Raw genomic sequence first — 26,627 nt, forward strand, 5'->3', positions numbered from 1 at the left:
ATTAGGTCATGAGGGGGAGCCCTTAGGAATGGAATTAGTGCCCTTATAAAAGGGACCCCAGAGAGCTCCCCTGTTCCTTCTACCATGTGAGGACACAGCCTGAAGACAGCTGTCTGCGAACAAGGAAGCAGGTCCTCACCAGACGCTGAGTCTGCCAGCACCTTGATCTTGGACTCCCAGCCTCCAAACTATGAGAAATAACTGTCTGTTGTTTATAAGCTACCCAGTCTATGGTATTCTGTTATAGCAGCCTGAACGGACTAAGACACCATGATTATAAATAATACATTGTAAACTTGACAAAATTATAAATGTAATTATTGTTTTTCTATTTAAAATCATCAAATATAGGTTCCCATCAACTGCAATTTGCTGTTCCACCTGATTTTAGGGATGAAGCAGATTTGAATAACGTAGAGATGCCCATACTAGCACTGACCTTACCATAACTGCAAGTTCCTTATGGAAAGCACTGAATTTTCTAATTGTTTTTTGTTTCTCATCCTAGACCTCTCAGTAAATCATGGAGAATGCAGCAGGGTTCAATAAATGCTCATGCTGAAAAGCAGAGTGGAAAATCCCAAACTTTTTAAGCCAGCACAGTAATAAAGCAGCTTCCTTCTATGTTGCCAGTATCACATCTTTGCTGGGCTTACCCACAAGGTCCCATTCTCCATTTGGGATATAGCCGCTGATGTCTGCCTCCTGCATCTGCAGATCCAAGGACCACCCTCCATAAGACCAGGACCCAAACTTCAGTTTGCACTGCTGCACATCAAAGGGGAACCATCGCACATCAATGTAGCAGGAGCTCTTGAAGATGCCTACATGGGCAATGAGACAGACCAAGATGGAAGCTGGCTGAGACCTGCTTTAAACACACAGCAGTCTCACACTGTTGGTGGGAATATAAATTGGTGCAGCCACTATGGAAACAGTACAGGGGCTCCTCAAAAAATTACAAAAAGAACTAAAAACGATCCAGCGATCCCACTCCTGGGTATACATGGAAAGGAAACAAAATCAGTATCTCACAAAGATATTTGCACCCCACTGCAGCATTACTCACAATAGCCAAGACATGGAAACGACCTAAGTGTTTGTCGATGGAGAAACAGATAAAATATTATATATATATATATGTGTGTGTATATATATATTATATATAAAATCAAATTTATATGGATTATATGGAATATTATTCAGCCTTTAAAAAGATGAAAATCCTGCCATTTGCAACAACATGGATGAAATTGGAGGGCTTTATGCTAAGTGAAATAAGTCACACACAGAAAGACAGATCCTGTATAATATCACTTACATGAAGAATTTGAAAAAAAAAAGTTGAACTCATAGAAACAGAGTAGAATGGTGGTTGCCAAGGGCTGGAGGGTGGGGGAAATGAGGGAGAGGTTGATAAAATGGGGAACAAACTTTCAGTTATAAGGTGGATTCATTCTGAGGATCTAATGTACAGCATGGTGACTACAGTTAATAATATTTTATACTTGAAATTAACTATCTGAGGTGATGGGTGTGTTAACTAACCTGATTGTGGAAATAAATGATTTCACAATATATATGCATATGCATGTGTGTGTGTATATATATATATATATATATATATATACACACACACACATGCATATGCATATATCTCATGTATATACATACATATATTATACATATATATGTGTATATGTATATATATATATTACAATTTCATTTGTCAACTACACCTCAATAATGCTGGAAAAAATAAAAATAAATGCACAGCAATCCCCTGGTCTCCATCCCATACACTGTTCATAACACACAAAGCCTACTCTTCATGGAGTCAAAAGCTTGCTAGCCTGATCAAGCGTCGGCAGGTTAAACGATGCATCATTTCTGATGCTCTGCATGTCTTACGATCAATGCTGTTCACACATCCCCTGGACCATTTGAGATCCCTTCAGGAGGAGGCAGTGTGAGTACCGGGGCCTCTCACCTGGGTGTGACCAGAGAGGCTTCAGCCCATCCTGCCTGTCCAAACTAGACCTGTCCAGGACAAGCTGGGTCTTTCTGGAAAAATCTCTAGAAAAGAAGTTCAGCTGAAGCTTTACTGTCTTTTACATTTCAAAGGCTACACCGACTTTTTCTGTTCTGAGAGATTTCTGGGCAAAGAATTAAACATTCTGTAAACTTGCTCTTGCCATGCATGTGCATCTCCAAATTCTAAACAGTAAGAGAGATGTAAAGAATGTAAAAGAATCCCATAGAAGCTGATAAAAATGATGAAGAGCTTAGAAACAGAATCTGAAAGGTCTGTGTGCGTCTGTGTGACTGTGTTTGGTGAGGAGCAGGATGAGCATTTTCTTTAGGTTAAAAATTAAGAACATACTTGGTTATCTAGAAATACATATGGAAGATAATTTTAACTAGCTTGAATTCTAGATTATGAACAGAACAAAACCTAATAGGTTTTAGTTGAAGAGGTAGTGTTTGGACAAAAACTAGAGTTTCCACTGAAAAGAGGGACAGGACAAGTTGGGAGTAAATTTCTCAACAGGTCACTGAGATAAGCCCACACCAGCCATTTATGCCCATGTGCTCCTTGCTGCCCAGAGAAAGACCAGAAGGCAGTGATGGCACAAATAGCTAAGGGTCCCAGTGCTCACAGGGACAGGGCAGACGCTCTGTAAATTTCTGCTACCAAATTTTAAAAAATGAATGGAGGGACTCAACTTGCTAACAGGGACCCCCCACCCACCCACAGTCAAGCTGGGAAAGGATAATAAACTTCCTGTCTCCTCAAGTCCCTTTGAACAGGATTTGCAGCATTACATCCAATGTCTGCAGGAATCTGGAAGTCATTACAGACACTGCCCTCCCATTAATGGGCTGAATCCCCCAAAACTCTCACTGCTGGTAGAAAATGAAACTGTAACTGTATTATTCCATTTCTATCAAATGACCAGAAAAAGAGACTCTCTAGAGGCAGAAAGCAGGTCAGTGGTTGCCTCGGGCTGGCAGTGAGGGTGGGGATTAACCGCAAACAGGCAAAAGGGATCTTTGGGGGGTGATGGAAAATGTTCTAGAACTAGATTGCAGTCGTGGTCGTACAACTCTGTGAATTTACTAAAAATAATTGAATTGTGCACTTAAAATGGGTCAATTGTATAATACGTAACTTATACTTCAATAATGCTGTTAAAAAATAAAAATATGACATGGGAAAGAAGTCATTTCCTAATAACCAAGTCCATTTCAAAGCTTGCATCTGAAGCACTTTTTGCCTGTTTAGTTGCTGGAGCAGAGCAGCTTCCCAGATCAGGTCTACGCGACCCCAGGCGCAGTCTTGCTGCCCTGAACCAGACAACCCCACACTCTCTCGGCCAGAATAGGGGAGACTCCCACAGTCAAAGCTCAGTGTGCCCTCCTGACAGACTCCAGGGGCCATGGAGGCTGGGAGGTAGGAACTGACCCCAAAGGGGCTGCTGCACAGAGGGCTCGGGGGTCAGGAGTGCTGCTCCTGTGGCTGAAAATAGCCTCAGCCTTCAAAACAACCCGCAGCCCAGTATTCTTCTACGCTGATGACTGCTGGAGGTCGTTTTCCAAAATAGTTCTCATGATAGAAGCTGCAACTTCTAGGCCTGGTGTAAAAGAGTGTATCAGTGATGGAAGACCCATCCCCGAGGTCTTTGTTAGGAGGAAGGCTTGCGTGACCTGGAGGAGGAGAGGAGGGGCTGAGGAAGAAGCAAGGAATCACAAGGTTTAAGACAGAAAACCTGAAAGTCTGGAGTCCTTCCATCTCCTCAGACAACAATGGATGTTATCTGCCTGTGACAGGTTCAATCCCTGACGCGTTTGTTTACCTACACGTGGGCCAGGCCCCTGGTTGATGAGGGTGGTTCTAACGGGAATAAACACAGATCCTGCCCTCGGGACGCTTATCCTCTGCTAATGAGAAAGAGCATGTAAACAACAACCCAGGAGGCAAAGCCAGCTTTGCTGTGAGCTGTGAGATGAATCCGAGGGCACAAGACGGGGCTGACTGCTGGAGGGTGTGTGTGTGTGTGTGTGTCTGTCTGTGAGAGTGTGTGGTGTGTGTGCGGATAGTGTGTGGTATGTTTTTTGTGTGATGTGTCTATATGTGTGGTGTGTATGTATGGCTTTAGTGGGTGACGTGTGTACGTGTGTGTTTGTGTGTGTGTGTTTGTGGTGTATGTGTTGGTGGTGAGGGGGGAGGTGGCTGCAGGCTGCCTGGGAACAGGAAGTTAAACAGTTGCAGTGGGGGAAATAACCCTGGAAAAGAACATGTGAAAAATCATCTAGAAGATTTTTAAAAATCTGTTAATATCTTGAGGGCACAAAGCCCGGGTTTCCCAAGGCATGGATCACTCACAAGCAGCCCAAGGCCCTGTGAACTGACAGGAATGATGGGCTGATGGGAGGAGATTCAACCCCAGCAGTTACCCATCAGCTGCCTGAGAAGGAGAGAAGCTCTTTCAGGAAGAAATCACTGATGAGTCCCTTGGAAACCACCTGTTCTCGCCTCCAACAAGCAGGTGGGCTTTAATGCACACACTCAAGAAGCCCGCCCAGCAAGGTCACCATCTCACCCCGACACTGGAGGGCAGCACATACCCAGGTACCCAGTGCAGTGGGAAGGAAAAGGCAGGCTGTGGAGAGGAAATGACCTGGAGGTTGGCTTGCAGGCTATAAGGAGAACAGAAATGACCTGACAACGGAGACTTGTTTTAGTTGTGGATGAACTTTAAGAACACAGGACAGACAATAAGGACAGAGGACATGTGTTGGCAAAGACAGCTTGAGCCATGACCCCAAGACAAAAAAGAGGAAGACGGCATTGCCACGCTCAGGGAATACGTGCAAGCACAGAGGAGAAGTCAGGAGGGCTGGCCGTGCATGGAGGCTAAGGATGCCCAGAGCACAGAGCCAGCCGCTGCCCCTGTGGGCACCGTCGGGCACCCCAACCTCCTTCACGCTGTCTAACTGCAGGGGACAAAGGGAGCGGCACTTACCTGGAGGGAGGTACTGGCAGTGCCCAGAAGAATTCACTAACACGTTGGTGTGGAACGTGGCGTCAAACCGCTCATCAGCACTGGAAACAGGAGAAGTATCCGTGAGCCAGCCCGGCTGGGCAGTGGGTTCCCCACGCCCTTAGGGCGGTTGTTCCTGCAGTCCGAGCAGCTCTGAGAGGGGCTGCTGCTTGCAGTTGGGGCAGCCAGCGGCGGTCTGAGAGCCCCACCTGTGGCTGACCTGGAAGGTCTTCCCAGAGCACAGGGGGAACAGACCAATGCCCACCTCCGTTTCATAGGGATGCCAATTTTTTCCATGTGCATATAAAACAAAGCTCTTAGCAAAAATGAAACCTGAAGACAACTTAGGAGGACACTGGCAGATGAGACATTTCAATCTATCTGCAGGAGATAAAGAGTGGGGGGAAGCACAGTGCCCCTCTATCAGCCCTTAAGGGTGGGATTTGGACCCACTGTGTTCAAGGCTCTAGTTCCAGCCCCTTGAATGGGCCCAAAGCTCGGTTGGTGCCTGAGAAATCCATCTTGAGTGGCTGAGGCTGCAGGTGCACGGGGGAGCTGGGCAGCCTCAAGGAGTACGGGGCTCCAGGATTAGTGATGACAGGAAGGAGCACAGGTGGAGACAGAAGAATTAGGTTCAAGTTTAGAAGAACGCACTCCAGCCCCACCCCCTGCCCAAGGTCAGAACCTCCTACAGCCAGGAGTTACCAACCTGGTTAAAGGGGGCACACAAAACGGAAAGGAAAAACAATTAAGACCAACAGCCCTTATTATCCAGGTTTTTCATTTTCTGTGTTCTGACACTTTGACATCTGGGGTCTTGCTGATCCTGGAGGGACTATTCCCACCCCCACCCCCGCCCCAGGTCAACCAGTTCCTAGAGATAGCAAACAACTCGCTCAAATGGAAAGCAACCAATCCAGAGCCCACACCCCCACCATCTCTTTTATGGAGCTCTCACCCTCCTGGCCACCATCCACCTGCCCTAATCACCCCAGGACCAGGCACCAGACAAACAGGGACAGGGCATATGTACCCAAGCCTGCTGAAGGCATTCCCGGTCCTAGCCCTGCTTACCCTGCCTCACCAGTTCCATTCCATGGAAACAACAATAAAGGCTTTTGACCACATTTTCCCCTCACTCCCTCTGCCTCCTGACCGTCCCTGGTGCTTCCCTGTGTGGCCCTGTACGGCGAGCATGCCTCCTGTTTCCAGGGAACTGCATGATAAACTTCCTTCCTTCCTTCCTGACAGTCATTTCTGTGTCTGCATTTTACCATGCCTGATTAAAACATGTCCTTAAAATGTCAGATGTAGTGAATGGACTTGAGGACACGGGGAGTGGGAAGGGTAAGCTGGGACGAAGTGAGAAGGTGGCATGGACATATATACACTGCCAAATGTAAAATAGATAGCTAGTGGGAAGAGGCCACATAGCACAGGGAGATCAGCTCGGTGCTTTGTGACCACCTAGAGGGGTGGGATAGGGAGGGTGGGAGGGAGATGCAAGAGGGAGGAGATATGCAGATATATGTATATGTATAGCTGATTCATTTTGTTATAAAGCAGAAACTAACACACCACTGTAAAGCAATTATACTCCAATAAAGATGTTAAAACAAAAAATGTCACCCTACAGGTGAATAAAAAAGTAAACAGCCTCAAGAAAATGTAGGCAGCCAGTCAAGGTGCCAGCACCTCGAGTTAAGTTTCCCTCATTTTAGCAACTGGAGAACCTCTGCTAAGGGCTGCCCACGTCTACAGAGCCTCTGCAGCCTTTTCTGTTCCCAAAATCCTCTAAAGGGGAAACTCACCATCATGAGATATCTGAGGACAGCCTTCACTGTGAGAGACAAGGACAGAGACAAGAAAGATCCAAGAAGAAACAGTCAATGAAAGGAATGAAAAATTACCTCTTAAAAAAGTAATATGCTCACAAAACTTCAAGAGGATGTTGCATTTAGGAAAACAAATGGCAATATGGAAGTTAAAACATGATCTATGAAATACATCTTTATAAATTGGCGGGAGGTTTGGCTGATAAGAATCACTGAGATGAAACGTAAGACCGAAAGGATGAGGGCCTCAGAGTAAAGGCCAGGGAAACGCACTCAACAGAAGCGGAAGAGACATGGGGGCAGGGGTGGGTAGTGGGAGGGAGAAAAATCACAGAGAGAAATTCCAGAGCTGAAAGAAACCCCTCCAACATGAAGGCAAAGAAAGGTGTTTTTAAGAACATTAAGGTGCCGGAGAGCTTGTTTCTTATATATATTTTCTTGGTCATGGACTTGAGCATCAGCTCCAGAAAAATGAGGGTGAATACTAAGGAAGAAGAAATAAACTTTCAGACTAAACCTAAAGATCCGGAAAAGGAATTTTCATGATGAGCTGTGTAGTGGGTCTAGAAAAAGGGGCAGGGTCCAAATTACAGCAAGATGTAAGGGGTCTCTGAAGAGAGTAAAGTGGATTCAGAGTAATGAAGAGAAGAAACAATAAGGTGGAAAACACCATGGATTTGATTAAGGGCACATTTTTTTCAAAAATCTTTAATTAAAAAAAGCCACCAGAAACTTCAGGAAAAAACTGTACAAGAAAGCCAAGGTTTGAATATGAAACAAAAATGTGATGAAGCTTAAAGAAAGAAGGAAGGGAGGAAGACTAAGCTACAATAAAAAGATAATCCTCTGAGATGAAAAAGGACACATCCACCTCCTGACTTCCAAACACACTCAGGGAGAGAGAGGAAGAGGAAGGCTCAAGATGTAAATATTCTTTGCTTGACTGCAGTCTGTACCCGACTGTCTTAATGAGACACAAACAGTGACAGGGCACCAAATATCTGAGGATGTGGACCTTCACAAACTCACCCTGGATTTTATCCTGCTTTTTAAATTAGGTTCTCTGGAACCCCAAGATTCTGTGGAGGTGCTTCAGGTTTCTGCAAATGTTTGATTCCAATATTTTCTTTTCCTTGTGTTTCAAAATGCTAATAAAAGTCCAAAAACACTCAAATAATTGTTTGCAAAATTTTAACTCTTCAGACACTACCAATGTATTAGTTCATGTGGCCAGTTTAACTTCTTTTCTGGTGAACATGAAACTAAAACTCCTCTTGCCATGAATACTGCATGTATTTGAAACTCTTGAAAATGAGTCACCCAGTAAGATTTCAGTTTTGCATTACTGCTCTTTTAAAAAAAATTCACATTTGAATCTACAATTCCAGCACAGAACCTGCATCTGCCTTGGCACCTCTTCCCCCCTCTGTAGCAGCAACAGCAGAAAGCACTGTGTGATGCTTGCATAGCTTTGCTTATTTTAAGCTTGGGTGTTGTCTTGGCTGATTTTTATATTTATAATAAAGGCTGTGGGCATCTGTTAGTGATTCAATTCTGGAAGAAAAAGAAATTCATACAGCTCTTTCTCCATGGATTTGGAGCAACTTAATTGAAAAGACTCTTGAGATCACAAGGCAAATGGGTAAAAACAAGATAAAAATCTGTTGCCATTAGCAACAGCTTACCTGTGTGACTCAGTGATTTCTGAATACCGTTCAACCAAAATAGAATATTGAGATAAATGTACCGCTGTCATCATTATCAAAATTCAAATCTTAATGCTCACTATGGAAGTTTTAGGGTTCTTTCCCAGGGGCAAATAGATTTTATACGTAAATGATATAAAAGTAAACTCTGGTAATAATTATGTGCTAATACCACTTCATCTGTTTTGACCATTAGGGCTGGAGATAAGGTTTTTTTGAAAAGGGGTTCTGTTGCTAAAATCTAAGTCTGAAAACAGGCAGGGGATGAAGTCCCTGTGAAACATGAGTGACCAAAACCACTGCAAGGACCTGCCAGGCAACAATATCAGTGATGTCCATTGGGTGCCAGCTGACAGTGACCTTGAGGCCACGTGGTATCACAGCCTTGTAGCCAGCAGATTCTGGTCACCCTGGAGGCTGGGTGGGTTCACAGAACACAGCTCACTCTTCTCTCTGTGCTGGTGTGCACCTGAAAGTTTCTGTATTAAACCGTTAGAAAACAGTCAAACATATATATTTTTTCTTGACTACTAGAGGACAGGATACACCCTCAGAACTTTTGACGACCCTGGCACGTGGCCCTTCACTCCCCTCAAAACCTCTTCCCTCCAGCAGCCTTGGTCCTTGTCCAGGTAGTGATGGACAGATGAGCTTGCACTTGGTGTGAGGAGAGCTCTGGGCACTCCCACTGAGAAGTGCCCATGGAGAGGAGGCATATTTAACCCCAATATTGAAGGTGCAGGTCCTATGTTATCCGTCAAGTAGTCAGGAGCAGAGGACATCTGGACAGGCTCTAAGGATGGACAGAAGGCTCACAGCTTCTGTGAGCCCACCAAGAAAGGTGGGCGTGTCCCCAGCAGAGAGCATAGTCTGATCACACACCTGGAGGTAGACTGGACTGAGGGAGGCTTCATGAAGGTGAGGTTTGCCTGGAGCAGGGGTGAATGAGATGTTGTCCCAAGCAGCAAGGCTAGTACAGGGGCTTGAGAGCTAACCACCAGTGGCTATGCCTGCAGGACCCAAGGGCCCATCCTTAGGAAAGGATTACAAACTGTGCTTCCAGACGTCAATGGCAGCACAGGTAGGCAGAGCCCAAGGGGCACAGGTGAACCCTGGTGGTCTGGGCTAAGACTGTTTCCTGCTCCCCATCTGCAGGGTCTGACACAGTGCCTGATCCCAGCCCTGGAAAGGGCTCCTGGCCCTGGAAGCAGAGCCCTCCGATCCCAGCTTGGTGCAGCCCCTGCTCATCTCGCCCCACAGCACTGACCCCCATCTCTGAGCAAAAAACCCCAGGTACACTGCACTGCTGTCGAGAGCACACTGTGGGCTCATGAGGTGAGGACTGTAATGAATAGGGTCTCAGGCACCATCAGACCCATTCCCTCTGAGCTCACATGGTCCTTGAAAGAGAGAGAGGGAAGAGCAGAAAAGACGAAAATGATCTTAATTGCTCTACCACAAAAAAGAAATAATGATTATGTGATGAGGATAGAGGTGTCAGCTAATGCTACAGTGGTAATCATATTGTAATATATATGTGTTTCAAATCAACACAATGTACACGGTAAACATACAATGTTGTATATATAGATCAATTGTATCTCAATAAAAATAATAAAATAAAATTTAAAATATTGTAAGAAAAAAAGAAAATGAAGAAGAAAGAGGAAACCCATCTATCTCAAAAGACTGTCAATCTAAGGTGCCATTTATCTTAAATCTTTTAAGGAATAAAAGCTGCCATGGATCAAACATCAATAAAACTAAAAGCTGGTTCTTTGCGAAGATAAACAAAATTGATAAACCATTAGTCAGACTCATCAAGAAGAAAAGGGAGGGGGCTTCCCTGGTGGCGCAGTGGTTGAGAATCTGCCTGCCAATGCAGGAGACACGGGTTCGAGTCCTGGTCTGGGAAGATCCCACATGCCGCAGAGCAACTGGGCCCGTGAGCCACAAGTACTGAGCCTGTGTGTCTGGAGCTTGTGCTCTGCAACAAGAGAGGCCGCGATAGTGAGAGGCCCGCACACCGCGATGAAGAGTGGCCCCCGCTCGCCGCAACTAGAGAAAGCCCTCGCACAGAAACGAAGGTCCAACACAGACAAAAATAAATAAATAAATAATTTTTTTAAAAAAAATTAAAAAAAAAGAAGGGAGAAGACTCAAATCAATAGAATTAGAAATGAAAAAGGAGAAGTAACAACTGACACTGCAGAAATACAAAGGAACATGAGAGATTACTACAAGCAAGTATATGCCAATAAAATGCACAACCTGGAAGAAATGGACAAATTCTTAGAAAAGCACAACCTTCCGAGACTGAACCAGGAAGAAATAGAAAATATAAACAGACTAATCACAAGCACTGAAATTGAGACTGTGATTAAAAATCTTCCAACAAGCAAAAGCCCAGGACCCGATGGCTTCACAGGCGAATTCTATCAAACATTTAGAGAAGAGCTAACACCTATCCTTCTCAAACTCTTCCAAAAGATAGCAGAGGGAGGAACACTCCCAAACTCATTCTACAAGGCCACCATCACCCTCATACCAAAACCAGACAAAGATGTCACAAAGAAAGAAAACAACAGGGCAATATCACTGATGAACATAGATGCAAAAATCCTCAACAAAATACTAGCAAACAGAATCCAACAGCACATTAAAAGGATCATACACCATGATCAAATGGGGTTTATCCCATGAATGCAAGGATCCCTCAATATACACAAATCAATCAATGTGATACACCACATTAACAAATTGAAGGAGAAAAACCATATGATAATCTCAACAGATGCAGAAAAAGCTATTGACAAAATTCAACACCCATTTATGATAAAAACCCTCCAGAAAGTAGGCATAGAGGGAACTTAACTCAACACAATAAAGGCCATATATGACAAACCCACAGCCAACATCATTCTCAATGGTGAAAAAATGAAACCATTTCCACTAAAATCAGGAACAAGACAAGGTTGCCCACTCTCACCACTATTATTCAACATAGTTTTGGAAGTTTTAGCCACAGCAATCAGAGACGAAAAAGAAATAAAAGGAATCCAAGTCAGAAAAGAAGAAGTAAAGCTGTCACTGTCTGCAGATGACATGATACTTTACAAAGAGAAACCTAAAGAGTCAACCAAAAAACTACTAGCGCTAATCAATGAATTTGGTAAAGTAGCAGGTTACAAAATTAATGCACAGAAATCTCTTGCATTCCTATACACTAATGATGAAAAATCTGAAAGAGAAATTAAGGAAACACTCCCATTTACCACTGCAACAAAAAGAATAAAATACCTAGGAATAAACCTACCTAAGGAGACAAAAGCATGGACTTATATATACTACCAAATGTAAAATAGAGAGCTAGTGGGAAGCAGCCGCATAGCAAGGGAGATCAGCCCGGTGCTTTGTGACCACCTAGAGGGGTGGGATAGGGAGGGTGGGAGGGAGACGCAAGAGGGAGGAGATATGGGGATATATGTATATGTATAGCTGATTCACTCTGTTATAAAGCAGAAACTAACACACCATTGTAAAGCAATTATACTCCAATAAAGGTGTTAAAAAAATAAAAATAAAAAAATAAAAACAATATATTGGTAACAGCAAAAAAAAAAAAAAAAAAAAAAAGCTGCCAATTACATGTTAAGATACCGCTGATGCCCAGATTTCAGAGGAAAAAAAGTCTGTAGAGAATTGACTAATTTTATTTCAAAAGAGAGTAGTAAGTTCTTTCTCTGGATATTTTGTTTTGTATTTTATTCTTAAGTGTTAAGGACATGTTAAAATGATAGCAATGTGGCTTGTCACAGACCATGACCAAAAGTCTTGAGCAGAACTGAAATATCATGGTCGTTCTACCTTTCAGAGATCCCAGGAGGCAGACATCTAGGTATCAGCAGGAGGCTTCCAGAAGAATCTATTCAAGATCCTTTCTTTACCCACCCATTTGTATGTTAAATAGCATATAACATGGATTATAACAATTGGATGTAACATTGGATGAATTATAACAATGTTATAAATAATATGGGATAATGTTATCAAAGCCTGTGTCAAGTTTCTGGGCTCCCAATATTGTTCCTTGATCAATAGGACTATTCCTGATCCAGTACAACATCATCTTAATCACTACAACTTAATGGAAATGTTGGTATTTGGCAAGGCAAGTCTTCGACAACTTTGTTCTTTTGTTTAAAAATTATCTTACCTATCCTTTGCCCTTTACTCATCATTGTTAAGTTCTAGGATCTACCTGTCCAGTCCCATGAAGACCCAGTTGAGACTTTAGTTGGAATCACATTAAATTTACAGACTAGTTTGGGAAATTTTGACATCTTTATGATATTGAGTTTTCCCAGAAATAAATATATAACTCACCATTTATTTTGGTCTTAGATTTATTTATTGATACTTTTTAACACCTGCAAATACTGGGAAAAAGTCATATAGTCTATGAATGATAGTAATTTAGTTTATTCCTTTCTAATCCTTAATATTTCATTCTTTTACTTTTCTTGTTATTTAAGATTCTTATCATTCTTGAGATATTTTTTTAAGTGATGACAATGTGTATCTTTATTTTGTTCCACATATAGAAACTTGTAATGTTTCGGCATTAAATGAGCTTTTGGTAAACACCTTACATCAGGTTACACAAGTTTTCTTCTATTTCACAAATGGGTATTAAATACCATCAACTGATTTTTCCCCAGCTGCCAAGATGATCGTATGATTTTTCTCCTTCATTCTGTTAATATTGATAGAATGAATATGAATGAATTTTTCTAAAGTTAAACAAAACTTATTTTTCATTAGAAAACTAAATTTGTTATGATTTTTTTAAAATTATTGCCAGATTTAGTGAGTTAATACTCTAGTTAAGATGCATACATACATGCTCATAAGTGATATTGTATGCTAGGTGGAAGTTGCCTGCAAAACCCACTTTTTCAAATTTCTTTTTAAAAACATACCAATCAAGAGAACGAAAAGGCAAGCTTCAGACTGGTAGAAAATATCTGAAAAAAGATATACCTGATAAAGACTGCTAACCAAAATATACAAATGACTCTTAACAGTAAGAAAACAACCCAATCAAAAAAAACTTGGACACCTCAACAAAGAAGATATTAGGGAATTGCAAATTTAAACAACCAGATACCACCACACACCTATTAAATGGTCAAAATGCAGAACCCTGAGAACACCACATCTGGCAAGGATGTAGAGTAACAGGAACTTTCATTCATTACTGATGGGTATGCAAAATGGGAACAGCCACTTTGAAAGACACTTCAGCAGCTTCTTACAAAACTAAACATCCTCTTACCATACAATCCACCAATCACACTCCTTGGTGTTTACTCAAAGGAGCTGAAAACTTATGTTCAGACAGAAATCTGCACATGGATGTTTAAAGCAGCTTTATTCATAATTGCCAACACTTTGAAGCAATCAAGATGTTCTTGAGCAGGTGAATGAATAAATAAATAAACTGTGGTATATCCAGACAATGAAATGTTATTTAGTCTTAAAATGAAATGAGCTATTAAGCCATGGAAAGACCTGGAGGAAGCTTAAATGCATACTACTAAGTGAAAGAAGCCAGTCCGAGGGCTACATACTGTATGATTCCAACTATGTGACATTCTGGACCAGGCAAAACTATGGAGATGGTAAAGTTCAGTGGTTTCCAGGAGTTGGGGGGAGAGAGGGATAAATGGGAGGAGCACAGAGGATTTTTAGGGCAGTGAAGCTAGTATGATACTATAATGGTGGATACATGTCAGTATACATTTGTCCACATCCATAGAATGTACAACATAAAAAGCGAACCCTTAGTGTAAGCTATGGACTTTGGGTGATCATTATTTGTCAATGTTGGCTCATCGATTGTAACAAACATACCACTCTGGTGAGGGTGTTCATAATGGGGGAGGCAGTGCATTGTGGGGGCAAGGCTATGTGGGAAATCTCTGAACCTTCTCAACTATGCTGGGGATCTAAAACTGCTCTAAAAAATAAAGCATATTTTAAAGATAGATAGATGATAGATAGGTAGATAGATCCAATTATCTTGTCTATTTTTCTATTTTGTCTAGAACCAGCTTATATTTTTCTAGAAAAAATAAATTCTGGCTAAGTTTCCATATTCAATGGCATAAAGTTGTCCATAATATTCTCTCTTCTTTACTTTCTTGATAATTATTCCCTGAGGTGTGTTCATTTTATTAGTTCTTTTTAAAACCAACTTATTCATTCTTGATTTCTATCTTATTTTTCTCATTTAATAAATTTCTACTCTTTCCTTTATTCTTCCTTCTATTTACTTAATATTATTTTTTTCCTAACTTCTTGGGATTGGTAATTAATTCACAAATTTTAGTTTTAAAATCTTGCCTAATGTAAGCATTTAAGGCTATGGATTTCTCCCTACATATATACACACATGCACACACACATTCACACATGCTAAAGTTTTTTTTTTTAAATTCACATTTGGGTACTTAGTTCTCCAGATATGTATTTTTAGTAGAACAAGGACACATCTGTTTCTCTATCTGTGTCTATCTGTATCTATTGCTCTACATTAGATGAGACTTGTTAATTATGAAGTTCTATATCCTGACACTTTTCTTCCTTCTTGAACTATCAATTACTAAAAAAAAAGTACATTAAAATCTTCTACCACAATTATGGATTTATCTGCCAATTTTTCTTCATTTGTTTCAAAGCTATTTTATTAGGTGCATACATGTGAAATTTGTTAAATATTCTCAGAAATTGTTTCTTTTTTATCATTATGACTTGACCTTTAACCTTAATTGTACCATTTTTCTTATAGCATGTGTGCGTGCACATGAGAGTGGGTGTGTGTGTGTGTGCATTTTCCTGTTGTAAACATAGCCATTCTAGTTTTATCTTATTCCTGTTGGTCAAGTATATCTTTTTCCTTTTTTTTTTTTTTGTCTCTTGTGTACTTATGCTTTAGTTCAAATATATATCCAAATGGTGTGTGTGTGTGTGTGTGTGTGTGTATACACACACACACACACACATATATATATATATGTGTATATATATATATATATATATATATCTCCAAATGGTGTATAGCTGGATTTTTAAAAAATATATAGTTGGGGGATCTCTGTCTTTTTAACTAGCTGCCTAATCCTTTTACCTTGTCTGTTACAATGTTTGGTTTTATTCCTACTATTTAATTTTGTGCTTTTTATTTCACCCTCCTTTGATTGCATTTCCCTCATTTCTTTAGGCTTCTCATGTTTTCTTTATTCTTTCCCTACTCACTTCTTACCTGTCTGGAAGTTTAAAAAATTATTCTTATACTTCTGATGGTTATTCTTACATTATTTTATCCCTTTAAAACAAACATTTATTGTTCTTTTCTAATTACAGAAATAAAACATATTCACAAAAAGGGAAATACAGAAAACACTTGGGACACAATAATTATGAGGTGACTGAAGGAACAAAAATAAAAATTACCCACAATTTTCTAACTCAGAGGTAACCTCTTTAAAATTTTTTTCTGACCTTTTTCTATGCATGTGGATACATCAGTTGTATATAATGCATATGCATACATACAGATATTTTAAACAAAATGTTGGACCTTACATACAATACTCTTTAGAATTTGCTTTTTTTCCCCACTTTAGCAATGTATCATAGACAGTTTCGATTTTTACATTTTTAACGTGTATACTTTACTCGAAGCTGACAGCTCTATGCTCTGCCAGAGCAACTTAAGTCCAACTAAGTGCTTTACCTCCAAGTACCATCCAAATACTGCCTTTCATGTTACTGTTTTCCATCATTTTAATCTCTCTTTGTTTTTCACCCTCAAGTTCATCATTATTATATATGTTCAAAACTGTTTATATTTACCTGAATTTTTAACAGTTGCATTCCTTCTCATACCCTGTTCCTAAATGTATATTCTGGTAGTTTCTTTAATACATGTATTTCTGGTATTTCATCATGGCAGTTTACCTCTTCATGGTAACTTCTTTAGTCTTTGTTTTCCTGAAAATGTCCTGATTTTGCCCCTCGTGTAAAGAAGGGTTTAGCCGGGACAGAATTCTATGTTGATGATTATTTTCTCTCAAAATTTAAAGTTACTCTTATTTTTTTCCTGGCTTCTACTGTTGCCTCTAAAAGGCCTGCAGTCAGTCTAATCGTCATCCCTTTGTAGCAAACTATCTTTTTTTCTTTCATTTCTTCCAGCATCTCCTTAGCTTTGGGCGTTCTGCCGCTTTTAGCAAAGTTGTCTAGGTGCCCATTTCTTATTATCTATCTTTCCTCAGACTTCTTGTATTGCCTGAAACTGAGGATTTATGTTTTTCATCAATATTATTAAATTCTCAGCCATTCTTTTGGAACACGGCTTCTGGAGGAAAAAGTCATATTTCACCGGAAAACTGCATCCTCTATAAGCATACAGCTCTGAGCAAGGCATGGGACTACGTCTGAGCTCTTTGGAAGCTCTTTGTAAGCTGCAAGCAGAGGATAGATGTATAAATTATGTGTTGTCTGGGAGTGATTTCACTGGTGGTGATTTGACTTCCTGCGCCCTGTAAATAAACACATTTTATGTCCACTTACAATTCATCTCAACATTCCTTTACTTCATATACATTTGTCCTGGTTTGACTTTTCCTTTAATTGGATCTAACATCTGCCTGGTTCCCTCATGTCTTGTGAGTAAAATAAATTCTTTAGCATGTGTTCATTTTTTATATCGGTATATGGGTCACAATTTTACCTTTCCTCTGAAAAATCATCTCCTAACACTTCTCCCACGTTCTTTCTATTATTTCCTTCTACAATACCAGCCACCACGTGTGGGAGCACCTACGCAAGAGAGGAATGCATATGCCCTGTCTCACAAGGTTAAGTGTGGGGTCAATCCAGGATGGGGTTCATACGTCCACATCAGCTTTCTGCATGACCTCAGACACACTGTGCTATTATTTTGATGACTCTTCCTATTTTTGACTTATTTGCAAAATAATAACAGTACCCTTCTCAAAAAGGTTGTAAATATATGTAAAACATTTGGACCAGGACCTGGTACATAGAAGCACCATTCACCAATGCATCCATTCACCATTCTTTCATATTTTTCACCTATTTAGCTGGCTATGATTCATCTAGGAAATTGCCTTATTCCTTTGACCGTGTCTCATCTGACACGCAATGCTTCTACTGAGTTTTTAATTTTTTATTTCATTGAAATGTTAGTTGTACAATGTTGTGTTAGTTTTAAATGTTGTTAGAGTTACAATGTTGTGTTAGTTTCAGGTATACAGCACACTGATTGAGTTATACACATATATATATATATATATATATATATATTCTTTTTCAGATTCTTTTCCCTTTTAGGTTATCACAAAATATTGAGTATAGTTCCCTGTGCTATACAGTAGGTCCTTACTGTTTATCTATTTTATCTACTGTAGTGTGTATATGTTAATCCCAAACTCCTAATTTATCCCTCCCCCACCCTTCCCCTTTGGTAACCATAAGTTTGTTTTTTATGTCTGTGGGTTTATTTCTGTTTTGCAGATAAGCTGAGTTTTTAATTTTGATGCCTATATTTCTCATCTCTATTAATTTTATGTGATTTTTTCCAAAGCTGTTTTTTAAAGAGTGTTTTGCGTTTTTCTTGCATTTTCAATTCTTAATTGTGTTTAATTATTTAAACATTATTTATTAGTTCTTATTACCTAAAGTTTAGATCCAGATCTGCAGTTTGTTATGTCTGATAATATTTGCTCCAAGGGAGCTGCTATTTATTTATGTGTCTTTTGTAAGTTTAATTTTCAACTCATCTGTTTGCATATGTTTGTTTGCCTTTAACAAACAGTCTTTGTAACGTTTGCTGTAAAATCTAATGAAGGGCGATATAGAGTGAGAGCTCAGGGGACACAGATGCAGCCACAGTGTTGGTGGAAGCAAAATGACAAGGGGGAGGTGGGGAGAAGAGCAGAGCCCTGTGGCTGTCCCCTCACAGCTTTCCAGCCCCCACTCCTGACACCAACCACTGTAGTTTGTGCTGTTTGTCAGGTGGCAGAAAACTCAGGGTTCAAACACTGATGCACCACCATGGAGCTTGGACAGGGCACATCTCAGCTTCCAGATGCCAAAGACTGGAATGAATCTTCAGTCTCCGAGCCCCCTGATTGTGACATGGAGCTTCCCCCATACAGCCAGAAACAGGCAAGCTTCCTGTTCACCTTCCTGCACTGAGAAGGAGATGCTCCTCCAGCCCCCTTCTCAGAGAGGGCAGTGTTTCCACAGTAGTCGGTTCCAGCCCACCTGGTCTGGGTAAGAGGGTGGGGCCCAGGTGTCACCCTTGCCTCCCTAGGGGAGTTGTTTGGTGACCCAGGACCCAGGATAACTCCCTGAGCTCCCAGGGCTCCATGTGGGGAAAGCACTGGTCTCCATCCTCCCGGGCTGCTCAGAGCCCCTGCAGTCCTTCCAACACAGAGGTCAGGCAGCCTACTTCATGGATGTGAATGAGTCCATGAAGAAAAGTGAATTTTCCATTTCTGAGCTGTGTAACCTGTGATGCCCTTTCTCTCCAGAGCCATGAAACAAAGAGGACAAAAGAAAGCTAGCCACCCCTGCTGGGGAGGGGAGAGTTTCTGCCACTGGTGCCCTTGGTTACTTTTCACACAAGGACTGTAAATCAGGTGTAGAAATTCAAACGTGAGTGAAGGTGAGTAGAAAACACAGAGGGAAAGGTGCTGACTTTGCACTCTTCCCACCTGTGTTTCAGTGACCTCTGACCTGGCATGTATGCCACCTTGGGAACCTCCCACATAAGTGGGGCCACCAAGTCCATGCCTGAAGTTCCCCAGTAACTGGCTGAAAAGTGACCAGACTAATTTTCTTAAGGGAGCTTTTCCCTTTAGATTGAAGATAGTAAAGAAATTGATCAACATTAATCTGAATAAATATGAAATCTAAGTAAACTAAGCATATGCACTTGCTATGACAGTATAAATAAAATCTAAAAATGATAAAACAGAAATATTGTTTTTATCTTCAAGAGGTTAATCTAAATATTTCCTGCCTAAAATTATACTAAGTATTTCCACCAGAACACTGAAGCAAGAAGTGCTTCAAGTGAACCAAGCTGGTATAACGTGTTTGGAAAGAAATTTCACAAAATGTGATAAGAGGATTTAAGAAGCTTAAAAATTCCATGTTTCATCTGGGAAAATATATAAGATTAAAATAATTATAGTCACAAATATGTTTATTACCAATTTCAATAAAACAAAAACTGGAGCTCAGACTTTCTGTTAGGGATAGAATAGACACACTTTTACCTATTTGCATGGACTGAACTGCACCTCCCTCAATTCATATGTTGAAGTCTTAACCCCCAATGTGAATATATTTGGAAATAGGACCTTTAAGGAGGTAATTAGGTTACATGCAGTCATTAGGATGGGGCCCTAATCCAATAGGACTGGTAGCCTTATAAGAATAGGAAGAAATTAATATTCATATTCTCTCTCTCTCTTTTCCATAGAGGACACAGTGTGAAGGCAGGCATCTACAGGCCAGGATGGGATCTTTCACCAGGAACCGAACTGGCTGGCAGAAATAAACGTCTTCGTTTTTATGTATCCATTACAGTCACTTTAAGAGTTTCTTGGGAACAACACAGTATATAAATAAATAAGAAATAAAATGTAATGGCCTGGGGATTCTGCCCCAAATAAATATTTACTTTAGTGAAAAAAAATGCCCAGAGTATGGTATTTGGTTATTAGTGTTTTGCAGCACTATTACTTCCATTAACTATGCCTAAAATTCTTAACATAAAATATAAATAAACATAGGACCACTGTGAAAATGCAGAGAAGAAGGCAGAAGGATTGACACGAGGTCCCTGGGTTTTCCATTTGTCTCTTATATTCCAAACTGAGTACTGGAGAAGCATCAACAGGTGCAGAGAAAAACAGCAACAACAAAAATGTCCTGAGAAAAGCAAAATGACCAGGAAAGGGCAGCCAGGGAGACAGAAAACTTTTAAGTAATAGTCCCACCTCAGCTAAACACCAAAGGAAAAAATCATGTTCTACCACCAACACCATCAACAGAGAGGTGAGGCCTGTAGGCTACCAACCAAATTACATATTCCAAGAAAATACTATCAAAACAAGCAAGATCAACTATATTATTACCAGATAAACTAGACTTTAGAGGAAAGAAAATTACAAAGGGCAGATATAAATTTACATACTGATAAAGACTCCACCTACCAAGAAGACACAACAATCATACATTCTTTCCCAAACAAGCTGAAAAGCTGAAAAGTATGTGAACAAAACCAGAAGGAAGTAAAAAAAAAAAAAAAAGAAAAGGAAAGAAAGAAAGAAATATACAAATCCACATTCTTCAACACTCCTTTTTCAACACTTGATGAGAGGACAACTAGACAGAAAATCAGGAAAGTCACAGAACTTCACACACCATCAACCAATAGGGCCTAACTGACAGAAAACCCTTTCCCCAACACAGCAAAAACACATTGTTTTCAAGTCCCCATGGAGCATATACTAAGACAGACCACAAACTGTGCCATAAAAACCTCAACAATATTAAAAGGATTTAAACCATATGGAGTGTGATTTTCCACAATGGAATCAAATTAAAAACAAGTAAAAAGGAGACAACATGAGAATTTCCAAAGACTTGGAATCTAAACAGTAAATTTCTAAATAATCTATGAGTCAAAGAGAAAGTCTATGGGAAACTCAAAAGATAAAGTGAACTGAAGAAACTAAAAATACAGCTTATCAAAATTTGTGAGGTGCAGGTAGAGTGCTGAGGAGATGTATAGTAGTAAATGCTTACATTAGAAAAAAGTATCAAGTCTGTAACTATGCTGACTCCTCATGTAACAAAAAAAATGAAGAGAAAAATAAACTCATAACAAGTAGAGAGAAGGAAATAATAAATATAGGAAGAAAAATCAATGAAAGTGAGAAAAGAAAAACAATAGGGAAAATCAATGAAACAAAAATCTACTTCTTTGAAAAGATCAATTAAATTGACAAGCCAATATCAGGAATGAATTTGAGTACTGCACACATCAGAAGAATGACAAGAGGATGTCACAAACAACTCTTCACCTATAAATTTGACAGTTTAGATGAAATACACCAATTCCTTGGAAAGCACAGCTTACTAAAATTTAAACAAGAGGAAATAAATAAGCTGAATAGTCACAAAATTATTAAATAAATTGAATTAATAATTTTAAAATTCCTGAAATGAATTCTCTAGGTCTTGATGGTTTCACTAGAAAATTCTACTAAACAATTAAGAAGGATTAATACCAATTCTATAACTCTCTCCCAGAAAATAGAGGATGAGAGAATATCTATCAACTCATTTTAAGAAGCTAATATTATTCTGAAACCAAAACCACAAAGATAGTACTGAAAAAAAAAGAATAGGAAAAAAATAGAAATGTATAGAGTACATTCCCTCATAGACAAAAAAATCCTTAACAAAAAATTAGCAAATACAATTTGGCAGCATATATAAAGAATTATACACATAACCAAGTGGGGTTTATTCCATGAGTACAACATTGGTTGGAGTACTTCAAAACTGATCAATGAATCAACCATATTAATAGGCTGAAGAATAAAAAGCATATGCTTATACCAATTGGTGCAGAAAAAAACACTGATAATATTCAACATTCATGCAGAATAAAAACTGTCCGAAAACTGGAATAGAGGGGAACTGCCTCAGCCTGATAAAGAACATCTACCAAAAAAACCACAGCTAGTATCATACATAATGGTAAAAAGACTGAATGCCTTGCCTCTAAGATCAGGAACAAGGCAGATCTTATTCCTGATCTTTCAACACCCTTATTCAACATAATACTGGAGTCCTCACCAGGAAAGCAGAAGAAATAAAGGCATAGAGATCAGAAAGAAAGAAAACCATCTTATTTGCAGTTGACGTGATGATAGAAATCATTTACATAACTATGTAGAAAGCCCCAAGAAATCTCTAACAACAACGACAACAAAACCCCACAACAACTCCTAAAACTAATACATGAGTGGAGCAAGGTCAGAGGATACAAGGTCAACATTTAGAAAAAATTGTGAAGGAGGGTTCAAGATGGTGGCATAGGATGATCCTGAACTCACCTCCTTCCACAGACACAGCAGATCCACAACTACATATGGGATAATCCCCTCATAAAGGAACCCAAAAGCTGGAGGAACAGAACCTCCACAACAAAGAGTAAAAGGACAACATTGAGATGGTGAGGAGAGGCAGAGAGATGTCTCACCAAGGAGGAAACCACACCCTGGCTGCAGTGATCCACAATCGGGAGGGATCACAAAGGTCCATATCTTTTCTTTGAGGAGTGAGGGATTCAAGCTCCACACCAGGCACCCTGACCCTGCACAGGAGAGACAAGCCCCCAAAACACCTGATTTTAAAAGCCAAAAGAGAGTGCTCACTTCGGCAGCACATATACTAAAATTGGAACAATACAGAGACGATTAGCAGGGCCCCTGCATGAGGATGATGCACAAATTCGTGAAGCATTCTATAGTTTTTGCACTTATTTACAAAACAGAAATATACTCACACACATAGAAAACAGTTTTATGGCTACCAAAAGGGGAGGGAGGGGATAAATTAGGAGTCTGGGATTAACATATACACACTATTATATATAAAACAGATAAACAAGAACCTACTGTATAGCACAGGGAACTATACTGAATATCTTGTAATAACCTATAATGGAAAAGAATCTGAAAAGGAAAAAAAAATATATATATATATATATTTTATATAACTGAATCACTTTGCTATACACCTGAAATTAACACAACATTGTAAATCAACTATACTTCAATAATAAAAAAAAAAGAAAAACCAAAAGGGAATACATCTAGGGCAACCACAGAACTGAGAGAAGAGAAAATTCTTTCTTAAAGGGCCCACATACAGACTCACTCAACCCAAAAGCCAGCATGAAAACATCAGATTGAAAAGCATATAGACTGTAGGTCAAGGGACCCACTTACTAACCTTGAAGCATCACCAGAGAGGCAGGAACCATTTCAGATGCTCCCTGGGGAATGCAAGACAGTGCCAGGAACCATTTTTGCCATTTCAGACTACCTTGCTAATACTGGTGCTGGTGGGCACCACTTTGAAATTCTCCCTCTAACTTGTTAGCACCAGTGAGTGTGCCCCACTGAGAGCCCCACCCACTCCTGCACATCAGCCCCACCTACCAGTCGGTGCAGCCATCACAGGTAGACCTCCAAGCCAGTCTGGGGGGCTGCCTCACTCACCAGCACACCACAGCAGCTGTAGCTATGTCCCTCAGCCATCCTGGGGGGAAGCCCAGCCCACCAGCATGCCACAGAAGCAGCTGTGGCCCCACCATAGAGGAGGGTGCATGCAGCCTCAATAGGGGACAACCCTTGAATGCCTGGCTCTAGTGGCCAGGCAGAATTGCACCTCTGAGCCCCACAAGGCATTTCCTAAATAAGGCCACTCCTTCAAGACTGGGAAGGATAGCTGATTCACCTAATACATAGAAACAAAGAATTAAGAAAAATGAGGAGACAGAGGAATATGCTCCAATTGGAAGAACAAGTCAAAACCTCAGAAAAATAACTAAATGAAATGGAGATAAGCAATCTACCTGATAAAGAGTTAAAAGTAATGGTTATATAGATGCTCACCAAGCTCAGGAGACGAATGGATGGACACAGTGAGAACTTCAACAGAGACAGAAAATATAAGAAAGTACCAAACAGAAGTTACAACTAAACTGAAAAATACACTAGAAGAGCTGAACAGCAGACTAGATGAGATAGAAGAACAAATCAACAAGCCGGAAGACAAAATGGAACTCATCCAGACAGGACAGTAAAATGAAAAAGAACTTAAAAAGCGAAGATACCTAAAGGGACTTTTGGGACAACATTACACTTGCATTATAGGGGTTCCAGAAGAAGAGGAGAAAGAAAAAGGGTCAGAAAAATTATTTGAAGAAATAGTGGCTGAAAACTTCCCTAGTCTGGGGAAGGAAACAGACTTCCAGGTCCAGGAAGTGCAGCAAGTTCCAAATAAGATGAACCTACAGAGTCACACACCAAGACATATTATAATTAAAATAATAAAAGTTAAGGATAAAGAGAGACTCTTAAAAGCAGAAAGAGAAAAACAACTTGTTACATACAAGGTAAACCCCTAAGGCTATCAGTAAATTTCTCAGCAGAAACTGTACAGCCCAGAAGGCAGTGGCATGACATATTCAAAGTGCTGAAAGGAAAAAAAAACAAAAAATTTCCAGCCAATAATTCTCTACCCAGCAAGGTTATCATTCAGAATTGAAGAAGAGATCAAGATATTCTAAGATAAGTAAAAGCTAAAGGAGCTCATCACCACTAAACTGACCCAATAAGAAATGTTAAAGGGACTTCTTTACGCTGAAAAGAAAGGGCACTAACTAATAATAAGAAAACATACAAAAGTAAAAATCTCACTGGAAAGGTGAATAATAAATATAGTAAATTAATCACATAAAACAAACATGAAGGTTAAAAGACAAAAGCGATAAAATTAACTAAAATTACAATACTTAATTACTTAAGGGATGCATAAAATAAAGAGATAAAATGTGTCACCAAAAGTATAAAGCATGGGGGGTATTAAAAAGATAAAGTTTTGGAATGTGTTCAAACCTAAGTTGCTACTAACTTAAAACAGGCTACTATTTACACAGGATGTGATATGTGAACCTCACAGTAGCCAAAAGGAAAAAAGTTATAGTAAATACACAAAAGAAAATAAGAAAGGAATCTAAACATAACACTAAAGAAAACCACAAAACACAAGGGAAGAGAATAAGAGAAGAGGAATAGAACGGAGAGGAACTACAAAAATAGCTAGAAAACAATTAAGAAAATGGCAATACATACCTATCAATACTTACTTTAAATGTAAATGGACTAAATTTGCCAATCAGAATACACAGAGTAGATGAATGAACAAAAAACCCAAGACCCGTAAGTAGGTTGCCTACAAGAGACTCACTTCAGAAGAAAGGACACGCACAGACTAAAAGTGAAGAGATGGAAAAAGATATTCCATGCAAAGGGAAATGAAAAGAAAGCTGAAGTAGCCATACTCATATCGGACAAAACAGAATTTAAAACTAACAGTGAAATAAAAGACAAAGACAGGCATTATATAATAATGGGGTCATTAGAAATTAATCACAAGAAAAAAATGGGGAAAAAACCCACAACATGTGGATATTAAACAACATGCTACTGAAAACCAACGGGTCATCAATGAAATCAAAGGAAAAATCAAAAATTACCTAGAGAGAAATGAAACAGAAATATGACATACCAAAATCTATGGGATACAGTAAAGTGGCTTTAAGAGAAAAGTTCTTATCAATATAGGCCTACCTCATAAAATAAGAAAAATCCACCCCAAAAATGTAACTTTACACCTAAAGGAACTAGAAAAAGAAGAATAAACAAAGCCCAAAATTAGTAGAAGAAAGGAAATAATAAAACTTAGGGCAGAAATAAATGAAATAGAGACAAAAAGCTATAGAAAAGAGGAACAAATCTAAGAACTGGTTCATTGAAAAGACAAAATTAACAAACCTTTAGCTAGACTAACCAGAAGAAAAAGAGAGGACTCAAATAAATAAAATCAGAAATGAAAGAGGAAAAGTTACACTAATACCACAGAAATACTAAGGATCATAAGAGATTATTACAAACAATTATTATTATTAGATTATTACAAACAAATCCAATAAATTGGATAACCTAGAAGAAATGGATAAATTCCTAGAAACATACAAACTTCCAAGACTGAATCATGAAGAAATAGAAAATCTGAATAGACCAATCAATAGTAAAGAGACTAAAACAGTAATCAAAAATCTAACAAAAAACCCA

General features: G+C 39.5%; 1 protein-coding gene and 1 non-coding gene across 2 annotated transcripts in view; one reads left to right on the forward strand and one right to left on the reverse strand.

Annotated features, from left to right (window-relative positions):
* Positions 1 to 26,627, reverse strand: part of CHRNA7 (cholinergic receptor nicotinic alpha 7 subunit) — a 127,876-nt gene that overhangs the window by 11,715 nt on the left and 89,534 nt on the right. The window contains exons 5-6 of the mRNA XM_057543560.1: positions 5,028 to 5,107; positions 657 to 824 (exon numbers count right to left, since the gene is read on the reverse strand). Coding sequence (XP_057399543.1) covers positions 657 to 824; positions 5,028 to 5,107 — 248 coding nt within the window. The remainder of the gene's footprint in view (positions 1 to 656; positions 825 to 5,027; positions 5,108 to 26,627) is intronic.
* Positions 23,131 to 23,237, forward strand: LOC114236639 (U6 spliceosomal RNA). The gene has a single exon (XR_003622535.1). It is a non-coding gene; the product is annotated as a U6 spliceosomal RNA (small nuclear RNA).

The sequence above is a fragment of the Balaenoptera acutorostrata genome, chromosome 3 (assembly GCF_949987535.1).
Source record: "Balaenoptera acutorostrata chromosome 3, mBalAcu1.1, whole genome shotgun sequence".
Taxonomy (NCBI): Eukaryota; Metazoa; Chordata; class Mammalia; order Artiodactyla; family Balaenopteridae; genus Balaenoptera; species Balaenoptera acutorostrata.